This window comes from Pogona vitticeps, chromosome 3 (genome assembly GCF_051106095.1).
Source record: "Pogona vitticeps strain Pit_001003342236 chromosome 3, PviZW2.1, whole genome shotgun sequence".
Taxonomy (NCBI): domain Eukaryota; kingdom Metazoa; phylum Chordata; class Lepidosauria; order Squamata; family Agamidae; genus Pogona; species Pogona vitticeps.
In genome coordinates this window covers 5,752,840-5,766,310 of record NC_135785.1, presented here as the reverse complement: position 1 = coordinate 5,766,310, position 13,471 = coordinate 5,752,840, and the positions used below count along the sequence as shown (strand labels likewise).

At 48.1% G+C, this 13,471-nt stretch overlaps 1 protein-coding gene across 1 annotated transcript in view; it reads left to right on the top strand.

The window, feature by feature from the left end:
* Window positions 1–13,471, top strand: part of SLC12A9 (solute carrier family 12 member 9) — a 125,001-nt gene that overhangs the window by 30,436 nt on the left and 81,094 nt on the right. Inside the window, exons 5-6 of the mRNA XM_020811489.3 lie at window positions 1,182–1,289; window positions 1,419–1,530. Coding sequence (XP_020667148.3) covers window positions 1,182–1,289; window positions 1,419–1,530 — 220 coding nt within the window. The remainder of the gene's footprint in view (window positions 1–1,181; window positions 1,290–1,418; window positions 1,531–13,471) is intronic.

The window sequence follows — 13,471 nt, the reverse complement described above, 5'->3', positions numbered from 1 at the left end:
TTGGACTCGATGGCCTTTAGGGGCCCCTTTCAACTCAATTATTCGATGACTCTGTCATCTCCACAACAGTCTTGTGGTGTAGGTGAGGCTTTGAAAACCACATCTGCCAAAAGAGGTGCCTGGTGAGAGCTTCGTAGTGATGTTAAGCTGAATCTTCTCACCCTGGGCCAGTGCCCGACTTATGGCAGGCAAGGCTGTTGTTACGGAGCCGTCAAGTGGCTTTGGACTAACTCTGACCTTCTCAATGAATAGCCCTTCAGAGGGTCCCGTAACTAACAGCCCTGCTCAGGGCTTGCAAACCCTAAGGCCAGCCTCCAGCACACAAAGCAGGGGGTGTACCGCTGAGTTCCTAAGCTTCGAAAATGAGACAAGATGGGTGCTTTTATGGTGATGATCCACCCTCCATGAGCCTACTCAAGTGTTAAGATACTCAGGAGAGCCTTTTCTCTAAGCCTCACATGTGCCCTCACAGATGTGTTTTTGTGGAGAAATGGGAGAGGGCCTTCTTGGTGGCTGCTCCCAGAGACTCTGGAACTCCCTCCCACTGGAGGCCAAACTGGCCCCATCTTTGCTGTCCTTCCGCAAGCAGGCAAAGACACTTCCTCTTCAGACAGGCTTTCTCTGAGTGACTGGCTTTCTGAAGTGATTTTTTTTTGTCTACTACTATGGATATTTTTATTTAATTCTCTTTAAATATTTGAATCACTTTGTTTTGAGCTTTCAGATATGGTCGGTTTTAACGATGACACCCACCGTGGGTCCTAGTGTTTTTTTTTTAAGGACAAAGGCAAGATAAAAAATATTTTAAATAAAGCCAATACAGTACATAAAATGACCATCTTGGCAAACTGTGCACGGGGTTCGAGGAAGCAGCTGGCCCGGCTCTATAGGGTGGATCCTGCAGAGGTCGGATCGTCGTGGGGCGGGCAGCCATTTGCCGCCAACGGAGAGGAGGCCCTCGCGCCCTTGAGCTCTTGTGCAAAGGGAGAGGCGCTCCCCGTAGGCGCACCTGTGGCGATTCCCTCTTGCTTCGTGGGTCAGAGGAGCCCTTCCTTCCTAGGCAGTGGCACCCCCTTAGAGCCATGATTTATGTGTCTCTTCCGTGCACCCCTCTCTCACTGGAGAGAAACCAGCTTCTGAACCCTCATCTCTGCTTTCCGTCCCCCCACGGCTCTCCGCAGCTGCCTACAGCGTGGATTACACGACGGGGCGCCTAATGAGCTTCAGCACGGTCTTCGCTGTCATGTTCAACGGCTGCACGGGAATCATGGCCGGCTCCAACATGTCAGGTGAGTGCGAATTTGCAGGGTTCGGCAAGGCGAGAGACGGGCCAGAGCGTTCCTCCTACGAGAGGAACAGGCTGAGCCGGCAGATGGACCTTCCGCCTCTCTGATCAGCCTCTCCTTCCCTTCCTTCAGGGGATCTCAAGCAGCCCAGTTACTCCATTCCTCGGGGCACCATCATGGCCGTGGTGTTCACCTACCTCGTTTACAATTTGCTGGCGGTGCTGCTCAGCTGGACCTGCGACAGGTAGGCATGGGATCGACCGCCAGGGGGCGCTCCCGCCCCACAACTCTTGGAACAAACTTTAAAAGCGAAAGACTTAGGTAGCCGTCCGACGGTCTTCCTGGTTTTCTCATCCTCGCAACGTGCCCTTTACGATAATCTGGCACTCATTCCCATTTTAAAAACCGAGGCACTGGCGTGATTTATTTCTAGGCTTACCTTTGGGCTGAGGAAGGTTCAGGTTACTTCCTGCTACGGTACCTCCCTTGCCACTTTGCAGTAAAGAGGAATCAATATCTGGAATTTTAAGCCTGTTTTTTTGGAGCCGCAGAACTGAGTGGTAAAAGTTCTTCTGTCGATGGTATGGGTTCAAGCTGCAGATTGGGGCTGTGCCTCAGAAATTTTGAATGCCAATAAATAAATAAATAAATAAATAAATCCCTGCAAAAAGAAAGGCAATATTTCAGGGATTCTTTCTTAGTTTTCTCCCTGAAGTGCTACTTTTCCAATTGCATGGAATCTTTCCTGTATTTCCTTGTACCATTTCACTCGCTACCCTCTTCTCCTGCCTCTTCAAAAGAATATGCCATTGCAATGTTGTAACAGCCCTAGCAAGGTATTCTTCCCTCTCTTCTTTTTAAGGATGTATTTTAGAGTTCTGTTTGTTTTTTTCATTGTGCCCTCTAAGGCTATGAGCTCCTGCATTTTCAGAATGGAATTAAATTGGTCTTTTTGCTATGTCTAGAGTTTTGGGTTGAAATCTGACTTAAGGATTTGCCTGGTACTTAGGTTTAGTTTTCTTTTATTTTAGCATCCCTGCCTGTAGTTTTCACGTAGCTGTTAAGGCATTGGGATGTTTTTCAACAACTTTGAAGTATTTTTGTGTGCATATGGAATGTAGAAGCCATGTAGGTAAATAAAGCTTGCAGAAACAGACAAGCTGATGTTGCTTAGAATTATTGCAGCACTAAAAAGACTTACACCATGATACTGAGATGAATTTTTTCCATGACTGCAAATTGTTGTCTGGTTTCACTTTGGAATTAACCCTTTTTTTCTGGGATAAATGCCAGCAGTGACAAACACAGGCATCTAATTTATTTCCTGTTTTTGTTGTTACGTGCCATCAGTTCGCCTCCGACCTATGGTGACCAGATATGAATGAGCGATTGCTCTAATGTCCTGCCTTCCCTGCTCAAGGCCTGTAAATTCAAACTTGTGGTTTCTTTTAGGGAGTCAGTCCATCTCATGTTATTGGATCTTCCTCTTTTCCTGCTGCCTTCCACCTTTCCCAGCCTGAGGGTCTTTTCCAGAGAATCTTGCCTTCTCCTGAGGTGCCAAAGGAGAACAGCCTCCATCATTTTGGCCTCCAGAAATAGTTTAGGCTTGATTTGGTCTGGGACCCACATGTTCGTCTTTCTGGCAGTCCAGAGCATCTCTGACTCTCTCCTCTGGCACATTTCAAGTGAATGGATTGTTTTCCCCTGTCAGCTTTCTTAACTGTCCAGCTTTCACATCCATACCTGGTGACTGGATGGTCTCGGTCTCCAGTGACACCACCTCTTACCCCTGATGGTCTTTTCTAGTCCCCTCCCTGCTGCCCTTCCAAGTCTCAGTCGTCTTCCGATTTCTTGGCTGCAACCTCCAGATGACAACATCTCTCTCTATTTTAAGTTCTTCACGATCAACACGAAAGCGGTGCAGTTTTTCCATAGTCATATTTTTGTTCTTCTTAGCATTAAACGGCAACCCTCCTCTGGACCTTTCTTCTTTTACCTTCCCTAAAAATCAGTTCTGTTCATGCCGACAAAGGTCCGCATAGTCAAAGATATAGTTTTTTCAGTAGTGATGTATGGAAGTGGGAGCTGGACCATAAAGAAGGCTGACGGCGAAGAATTGATGCTTTTGAATTGTGGTGCTGGAGGAGACTCTTGAGAGTTCCCTGGACTGCAAAGAGAACAAACCTATCCATTCTGAAGGAAATCAACCCTGAGTGCTCCCTGGAAGGACAGATCCTGAAGCTGAGTCTCCAATCCTTTGGCCATCTCATGAGAAGAAAAGACTCCCTGGAAAAGACCCTGATGTTGGGAAAGTGTGAGGGCAAGAGAAGAAGGGGACGACAGAAGACGAAATGGTTGGACAGGGTCATCGAAGCTACCAACATGAATCTGACCCAACTCTGCGAGGCAGTGGAAGACAGGAGGGCCTGGCGTGCTCTGGTCCATGGGGTCACAAAGAGTCGGATACGACTAAACAACGAAAGTCATTTCAAGCCATGTCTCCTTTCGGCCAGTCAGAAGGTGAATGTCTGTCAGCTTAGAGTGACACCCTTAGGTGCTCTCAGGGACTCATTCAAGCATTAGATTTTCTGACCCAGTATCCTCCCCTCTTCGCCGGCTCGTAACCGTTGCTCTTTTTTATATTTGAGAAAGTCACATAGAACATTTTTTCAGAAAGCATCCGGAGGTGTAGAATACCCCTTACTGGTTGCAGTCACCTCTAGCTGTGCTGAAGAATAGTCTGATCCTAATTTGAGTGCCTTTCCACCCCCCCTCATGCCATTTGGAGATTGCATTTCTCCTCAAGTTGGCTGGGGACCCAGCCGTTGGCAGCCTGGCTTGTTTATAGGGGCGTGTTCCCTGCCATTTAAGATTTCTCCTCTGTGAAAATGGCTTTTGTCTAACCTTTATTTTTTTGTAGAAGTGAACGCTGTTGAGGACAACGTGTCAGGGCTTTCTGGTAAAGAGTAGATTTTCCTAACGCTGGTTTCCGTACAGGAACTTTGCCCCTCTTGACTAGATATTCTGGATACCACACTTTAGGAAGGATGCTGACAAACTGGAGCAGATTCAGAGGAGGGCAAGAAGGATGATCAGGGGACTGGAAACCAAGCCTTGTGAGAAAAGAGTGAAGGAACAGAGAAAAGAGGACTGAGGGGAGATAGGAGATAGGAGACCATTCTTCAAAGACTTGAAAGGCTGTCATACAGAGGAGGGGCAGGATCTGTTCTTGATCATCCTAGAGTTCTTGATCATCCTTGAGCCCATTATTACATCCATGTAATAATGGGCTCAAGTAACAGCAAGGCAGATTTCGGCTGAATACAGTGGTGCCTCGCATAACGAGTGCACCGTTTAACGATGAATCCGCATAGCGATCCGTTTTTTGGGATCGCTAATGTGATTGCATTGCGATGTTTTAAGGGCCAAAACATCGCATTGCAATGATCAGCAAGCATTGCGATGTTTTTTTAAACAGCTGATCGGCGGTTCCAAAATGGCCGCCGGGTGCCTAAAATGGCTGCCCGCAGCGTTTTCGCGCCCTGCCCTCGCTTACTGAGGGCGTGAAAATGGCGGCCGGATGGGGAATCTTCGCTCAACGGTGAGTTTCCCCCTGATAGGAATGTATTAAACGGAGTTTAATGCGTTCCTATGGGGTTTTCCATTTCGTTTTACGATGTTTCCGGATAGCGATGATTAATCCGGAACGGATTAATCTCGCTATGTGGGGCACCACTGTATCAGGAAAAACTTCTTAACTGTTAGAGCAGTACGACAATGGAACCGAGGACCTCAGGAGGTGGCGAGTGTTCCAGGAGGTGTTGAGTGTTCCAGAGACATTCAAGAGAAAATTGGACAACCCTCTGACAGATCTGCTTTGATTTGTATTCCTGCCCTGAACAGGGGGTTGGACTTGATGGCCTTTATAGGCCCCTTCCAACTTCATTATTTTCTGATGGAAAAAAATCATCGGTATTCTTCCACCGGACTCTGATCCCGTTTCCCGGTGGGTGTCAGCTCAAAACAGCGATGCAAACGTTAATAGAAGGGGAAAAAGAACGAAGCTGGACCTTAAAACGAAATCAAAACACCGGCGAGGGCACATGCACGGTCTCTGGAGAAGTGAAACCTTTCTGTGTGCAAGCAGTACAATATTAAGTGTGGCTCAGATTGCATTGACCTGCCCCAACAACCAATTCAAAGGTGTTTCCTAGCTGGGCGGTCGGGGGCAGGAGCTGATTCGGAAGTCCCAAATCAGAACTGACATGCCTCGACTCTAGCACAGAAGTTGCTTGGTAGTTGGCAGTGGCTTCTAGAAATATTTTTTCTGTCTGTTGTTCTTTATCTGCCACCCAGCCCCAGTGCGTAGCTGTAGCCACTTCGTAAATCCTGGATGCTCAGCATTTCCTTTGCCAGACAATGGTCTCATTACTTGATCAGTAGATTTGTAGGGGTGTGGGGAGTGATGATGACGATCGTGACTTTTCTTATCGTTTTAACATCTTGCAATTAGGTGGAATGTCCTCTGTCTGGAGGCAGAAGAATTTGTGTCGCTCTGGGTCCAAGACCCTTTCTTGTTGTCTTGTGTCTTTTGGGCCCCTTGCTTCCGAGGAGAGGTGAGGTTCTTCAGAACAACTCAAGACCAAAGTTCTTGATGGCCATTTTCTGATCTGGCTGTGGTCTCTCTGATGCTTCTGAGAAGCTTAAAACCTAGACATAAGGTTTTGCAAGAGGGCCCACTATCATCACTCTGCACCCAAGTGGCTGGTCCTGAGAAGGATAGTGCCTGGGATGCTGTAGGTGGCATGTACCCCTAGTCGCCACTCATTCCTTTATGTTCCACGAGTGTTTGTCATCCCTTTTTTTAAAGCCCACCCATGCATTTGGGTTTTCAGAGGGATCCTGGTTCCAGAGGGTAAAGGAATTCTCCCTGCCCGTTTCCCACAACCTGCTTCAAATCATGGCACAAGCCAAAAGCATTATTCCTGCAGAAGCCATTGGGACCGAAAGGAGAAGTGACTTGACTAAGGCTACTTGGTGAATCTGTGGCAGAGGTGAGATTCAATCCTTGGACTTCTAGACTTGTGGCTTAAACAGTATACACTCCTTCTTGGCCCATTTTTGTGTGCTCATGTCTGTCTGCAGCAGAAATTAGCCTCTGTGGGCCCTCCAAATCTTTTTGGATTTTAGTTCCCATCACCCTGCCACTGGTAAGCTCAGGCGGTTGGGAACGGTGAGCTAAAAAATATAAGGAAGGGTGCGGTCGCTACCACACCTTAAAACCCAGGTGCCCCCTGGGGTGATGGGAGGTGGTGAGTCGTTCTGGAAGAGAGTTTTTCAAGATACCCTGCCAGGAAGATGAACAAGTGGGTTCTAGAGCAGATCAAGCCTCAATGTTCTCTGGAGGCAAGAAATGTTGAAATCGAAGCCATCCTACTTTGGGCACCTGATGAGAAGGCAGGATTCTCTGGAAAAGACGGTGATTCTGGGAAAGGCGGAAGGCAGCAGGAAAAGAGGAAAGCCAAATACGAGATGGACCGGCTCCCTAAGGGAAGCCACAGATGTGAGTCTAGAAGAGCAGAGCAGGGCTGTTGAGGACCGGACATTCTGGAGTTGGCTCATCCATGGGGGCGCCGTACCTCCGAAGCGATTCGATAGCACGCGGCAACAGCAACAGGTCTTTCCGGCCCTTTCTCTCCCCCGGGGAAATTTGCAATTTGGGCAACCGATTTGCACATTGCCAACCCCACCCCCCCACCCCTGAATATCCCGTTGGCGCATGCTCGCCTTCCTCCTTCTCGGAGAGAGCACGGCTTGTTAATTTTCTGCTCTGGAAAGCGCTGCCATAAATCGCGGCCCATGTCGGGGTAGCCGGCAGGAATTGCTTAGAATTATAGCTGTCATGTTCTAATACCTTAATGCATGGCCATTGCTCATAATGACAAGGGACAGGGCAGATCGTGAGCCGGGCGGCTGACATGCTGAAGGGCCCCCCCTCTCCTCCCTTCTCTCTCTCTCCCCCCCCCCGCCACTCATCTCTCGGAAATGTTGAATCGGCTTCGCCGCTGTGACCCCCCCTTTCCCTGTTTTCTCTTGCTGTTCCTCCCTGACATGAGCTGGTTGGGAAAAAAATACCAGCTGACTTGAGCAGCCCCATTCAGACTGACACTTGCCAGTCTGAGCCTTGGGGGAAATGATGTTTTTTTTGTAGTGGTATTGGTGGTGGGGAGTTAAGAGAGATTGATTAGGGGAAAAACACAGTGATTTCGGGAAAAAGCATGGAAAATGAAGATGCTATTTTCCAGGGGGAACATCTGGATCCCCTTCCACCCCATCCCGTGTGAGGCCTCCGCAGGATGGCTGAGCCCTTGGAGGGGCTTGAACTCCGGGACCTGGAGAACCCCTTGCAAAAAATAAAAAATCCGGTCTCTTCCCTCGCCTCTCCGGCTCCCACCTCCACACCAGGGATCCTCCATGCAGTGCAGCGAGACAAGAGAACGGCCCGCCCTGCAGGGCCTGTCAGGAGGGGCTCTTGAGATGAGCGATGCCAGAGGCGTTGAAGGCTCTGAAGTGCTGTGTAAATAACATTAATATTAATATAATAAGATGTTTTATTAGCGTCATTTAAAAGCGCCCGGAATGGCGTTGCCTGGTAGCCAAGGGAGTGTTTGTGAAATATAAATACCTCGACTCTTCAAGGCAGGAACCAAGGGGGGGTGACCGACTGACGTTTCCCTCCAGGCCTTGGAAAAGTTCCTCTTTTCTTGGACTTCTGCGTCCTGAATCTCCATGCTAGCTAAGGTCTTGAGAGGGTGTACGTGGCTTTCTTCCTCACAACCGTGCAAAGGTTGATCCGGCTGCGAGAGAGAGAGAGAGTCTGGCCCCAGTGACTAAAATGGAAGCTCACTATACAGGGGCAGTCTACCATATACCAATCCTAAACAAGGTCGTGGTGTATGTGGGGATGTCTGTCCTTATTGTGCTCAGCCTTTGTGGGGTTCTAGAGCACCAGATGGATTTCAGACCATCAGGCTCAAGGAGACAGGTGGCTGAGAGGTTTTCCGAAGGGGTATCATTGAAATCATAGAAAAGTGAAGTTGGAAGGGGGCCTATGAGGCCATCAAGTCCAACCCCGTTCTCAAGGCAGGGATACAATCAAAGCAGATCTGCCAGGTGATTATCCAAATTTTTCTTGAATGCCTCCAGTGTCGGAGCACTCACCACCTCCCGAAGTCACTGGTTCCATTGTCTTACTGCTCTAACAGTTCGGAAGTTTTTCCTGATATTCAACCGAAATCTGGTTTCCTTCACGTTGAGCCCATTGTTGCGTGTCCTGCACTCTGGGATGATCAAGAACTGATCCTGCCCCTCCTCTGTATGACAGCCTTTCAAGTCTTTGAAAAGTGCTATCATATCACCCCTCAGTCTCCTTTTCTCAAGGCTAAACATGCCCAATTCTTTCAGTCTTTCCTCCTAAAGTTGCCCTTCCAGTTTGCCTGCATCCTTCTTGAAGTCTGCTGTCCAGAACTGGACACAAGACTCCAGGTGAAGCCTAACCAGGGCTGAGTAGAGGGGGACTAGCACCTCGCGGGATTTGGAAATGTTACTTCTCTTAATGCAGCCTAAAATAGCATTTGCCTTTTTTGTAGCTACATCACACTGTTAGCTCATATTTAGCTTGTGGTCTGCAACAATTCCAAGATCCTTCTCGCTCGTAGTTTTGCTGAGCCAGGTATCCCCCATCTTGTAACTGCAATTGGTTTCTTTTTCCGAGGTGCAATACTTTGCACTTATCCGTGTTAAGCATTATTGACTCCCGGGAACTAAGCTTTGAAGACGGGTGTTTTAGCCATTAATTTTGTTGGGAGGGGAATCCCTGTAAAATCTCAGATGAGTCAGAAAAACAAGAACATCATAAGGAAGGGATGGTGTTCATTTTGGAAACCCCAGAGGCCCAGATTTTGAGTCCAAGGCCTGAATTTCCCCTGCTCTGGAGAAGATAATGTTGGGTTAAGCAGTCTATAGAGAAGTAACAGAAGTCTCTGTGGGGAATGGGGGGTGGGGGGCGGGAGGGGTTCCGCTGCTGCATATTCAGAATTGTGCCTTGTCCCATAGCGGCTCATTCCAGAGCCTGCCGATACCCGTTTTCTTGGAGTGGGAACAGAGAATCCGTTCCGGATTGTAGTCCAAACTTTGCAACATGGAGCGCCAAGACACTCCGCGTGTTCCCCCAGAGAATTCCAGCACCCCGGACAGCTCCTGGAATCCTCTGAGGGAACTTGGAGTGGATTCACTTCTTCCCCCGTGAAACAGGAGTGGCCACTGCCACCAGTTTCTGTGGCTGTATCATTTCCAGAATCATCCCACAGGCTGCTGGCAGGATTCTGGAAACTCTTCTAAGCTGTGATCCTTCTCCCTGCGAGGCATGTGGGAGCCTGTAAAGTGGGCGCAACATCCCTCCTGTACGATCCTGGCCTTCTGAGCGCCAGTCGCTAGTCCTGAAATGCGTCCTATGGAGCTGTGCAGGTGATCTAAGGTGTGAGGAGGAGGAATATCCCACAGGCGGGCCCCCTTGTTCCCTCCCCATCGCCAGCCCGCGTGCCCCCATCACTCGGCTGCGCTTACGAAAGGAGGTGATCCATTTGGGGGCGTAATTAGATATTAATTGCCAAAAGACACTGGCTTTGATGGGCCACGCTGATTTATCTGCCACCTGCTCGCTGCCTCTTGTTAAAATCCAATTAAGCCGGGGCCATTTGTATAGTTTAATGCGTTGGTGAGCGTCCCGTCTCCCTCGCCTGCTATTGAATTTGGGCCAGTTGGCTCCCTGCGGTGCGCCGTGCCTCCGAGCTGCATCAGCGGCCGTCTCGTAAAACTGGGCAAGTGACTCTCAGCTGATCAATGGCTTGTTCAGATCCCGGATCCTGCTGCAGGAAATTAAGCCGTGTTGCTGCCTCATCTCTGTATATAATCCTAGGCCAGGTTCCGCAAAAGACAGCCAGTCATCATGTTACAGGGACTTCCTTGATTCATTCATTTAATTAATTAAAAGGAGTCGGGAATCTGAGGTCTTTGGGCTGAACCCCAGCTGTCCTAGAGGCCATATCTGGTTTTTCTGCTTTCCTCTGTATGGCCCACCACCTCCTCCATAACAGCTCATCAGGGGGCAATTTCCTAGCTTTTATACCATCTTTCATTCCTAAGTTCGTTCATTAGTTTATACGTCCTCTTTTCTCCCAGCCGAAGGACCCAAAGCTGCTTACAAAGAATGTTAAAACACAGATATTAGAGCAGTTAAGAACACAAAAAGTTCCCATATTCAAAATCCATGGAACGTATTAATTTCAAAGTATTATATAAAACCTGTTCCAAACATATTCAAAAAGCCCACTTTCCTATTAAAACCGTTTCTGAGCAGCAGTTTAGTTACAAAGCCTGCTTAGAAAAATAAGTCCCTTGCTTCCGAGTGGAAGGGTAGCAAAGATGGGGATCAGCTTGGTCTCCAGTGGGAAGGAGTTCCACAGCTTGGGGGCAGCCCCAGAAAGGCCATCTCCTCTTCGATTTTGAAAGGTAGAAACACCTTTGTCCTGAGGACTTGGATTTTTAAGCTCTTTCGCTTTGCCCTTCCTGGCAGTCTTGCTTTAACTGAGGCTGAAATTTCAGAAGAGGTCGTCGGGTTAGTCTGTGCTGACCTACTAAGTTAAAACAGAAGAACTCAGACAACTAGGGAAGTGGACTTAATCCAGGAAAGCTCACATTAAAAAGCTCAGCAGTTAAGTCTTTTAAGGTGGCACAATTTTTTGCCTTCCTTGCTTTTTATTTTTCTCCGGCTGAAAGAGGTTCTTCACCCTTGGGGGAAAAAAATGCAGATTTACCATCAGGAAGTGGTTGATGTAGTTTTTCTTGGTTGTTGTTATGTACCATCAAGTCGCTTCCAAATTATGGCGATCCCATGAATGAGCGGCCTCCAAAATCTCATGTCCCCTCAACTGCTGTGCTCAGTTCTTGCAAACTCATGCCTGTGGCTTCCCTTAGGGAGCCTGTCCATCTCGTATTGGGTCTTCCTCTTTTCCTGCTGCCTTCCACTTCATCCAATATGATGGTCTTTTCTGGAGAATCCTGCCTTCTTGTCTTGTGTTGAAAGTAGGACAGCCTCAGTTTCAGCATTTTTTGCCCCCAGAGATATTTTTTTCTCAGTACTGTACAGAGAAAAAAATGCCATCAAAAGTGTCTGTAGGTGCAACATGAAGAAAAAAAGTGGGGGTCCTACAGATGCTAGACCTGCTGTTTTTTGGCCCTTTGCCTGCTCTCCGCTCTATTTCCCCCATCCCTTCAGGCGTGAGGGCATGGGCTGTTCGTGTTTCACTGTTTTTTGGGAAAGGGGGGGAACGCAACTGTGGGAAACGATGTATGTTTCCCTGATGAAATTCCCAGCCGGTTGCAGATGGTTAAATGGTAGTCATTTACTTTCCAGGCCGGGGGTTCTGGGAGTTGTAGTTTGGGGAAGAAGCTGAGGAATCTCTGTTCCAATGGTTTAAACTGGAGGGGACACAAACTATCTCAAGGAATAGGAACAGGGGTTAAAATCACTTCTATGGGCTTGAAATGTTCTCCGGAACTCATGTCGGAGTTTCGTTGTTTGGCTCTGGATAGATTAGGCCTGGTTTCCTGGATCTGAGAGTATTAACAGACCTGCCAGATGCTTAGACCAGCAAGTGGGGATGTGGGGCAGCTAGGGACCCCGACGTGTGGCCCTCAGCACTCCTGAGGACCCCAGGTTTTTGAGCTCAAAAACTTCTTTTACGACCTGTAACAGCTAGGGGTGCGTGTGTGCGATTCCACTGTGTTTTGTGGGTCCCTCAGAACAATTTAACTTTAAAAAAATATTTTACAGACATCAGGATGCAAGGGAGATATTTTTTTTTCATAGAATGCCCTGTCTCCCCCCCACACACACACACACACATTTTTTTGTTGTTGTTAGAACATTTTGAAAGGAGGTCTGGCCTTTGCCTGTCTCCATTCCAGAAGGTCAGTGATGGTTGAACCGGGAAGAGCAGAAGATCGTGGTCGGATCCAGACCTTTGCAGCATGAGAACTACCAAGCCTATCATCCTGCACTGAAGTGACGGTTCCTAGTCCCTACCCAACACAGTCTCTCTCTCCCAACAAAGCCTGGCTCCCAGCACTGAAAAATACAGCCGGCAAAAGGTCAACTAACCCTATCCAGACACAAGGACTAGTGATCACTGCACACAAAAGACCAGCTACCGACACCCATCAATCACAGTGACAGATCATCTCTCCCCCTTATCACAACAATACACCCACAACAAAAACAGGCTGATCACCATAATCACCCAATCTCCTGAAAAGGACAAAAGCTGAACCCCCCCATAAATACTCAACTATCCCACAAACTGCACCAGACACAGAAAGAGTTCTGATTCCTGTCCTCTGAAGATGCCGGCCACAGAGACTGGTGAAAACTCAACAACAACCAACAGTCTCTTTTCCTTGTTTGGGGTCATCCTCCTCACAATGCCTGCATCTCAGTTGCACCATCATTTGACATAAAAATGGGAAATGCTGAACAGGATAAATGCGCTAGGATGAAAGCAGATGATGATGGAAACTTTAGCATAGAAGCTCAAGCAGGGGGTGGACCCTGGAGAAAATAGCTGCCTTCGCTTTCTCGCGGCTTCTTGCCTTAGGATGCTGGAGAGAGAGGCAAAAATCTCTGTTAGACCCAGAGATCTCGTCCTCCTCGGGAGTAGTCAGAGGTCATTCCTGTGCAGAGATATGCCACCACAAGTGAGCCCAAAATGTATTGAGTAGGGGCTATGCTAGCTTTTATTGTTTATAGTTAAAAAAAAACCTTGAAGCTTTATGTGTGACAGAAAAATCCATAAGCTAGAAATGTTCTGGTTACGAAACACTGTTAAAAAGAAGCCGGGGCCAACCTCTGCCAGCAAACAATAGGGTTTTAAAAAAAGAATAAATGAGAAATCTGTGTGGAGAGATTGGCGGAGTGCTTTCTTTAGCACGAGCCTCTGTCTGGTGGGGTTTCCCATGGCCGTATTATCCAGTGGTGGTATGGACTAGAATCCTGAGCCAAGCTGGATGGGGGATTCTGGGAGGTGTAGTCCAAAACATTCCTAGCTTTGTAACAGAAGCATTGTGCA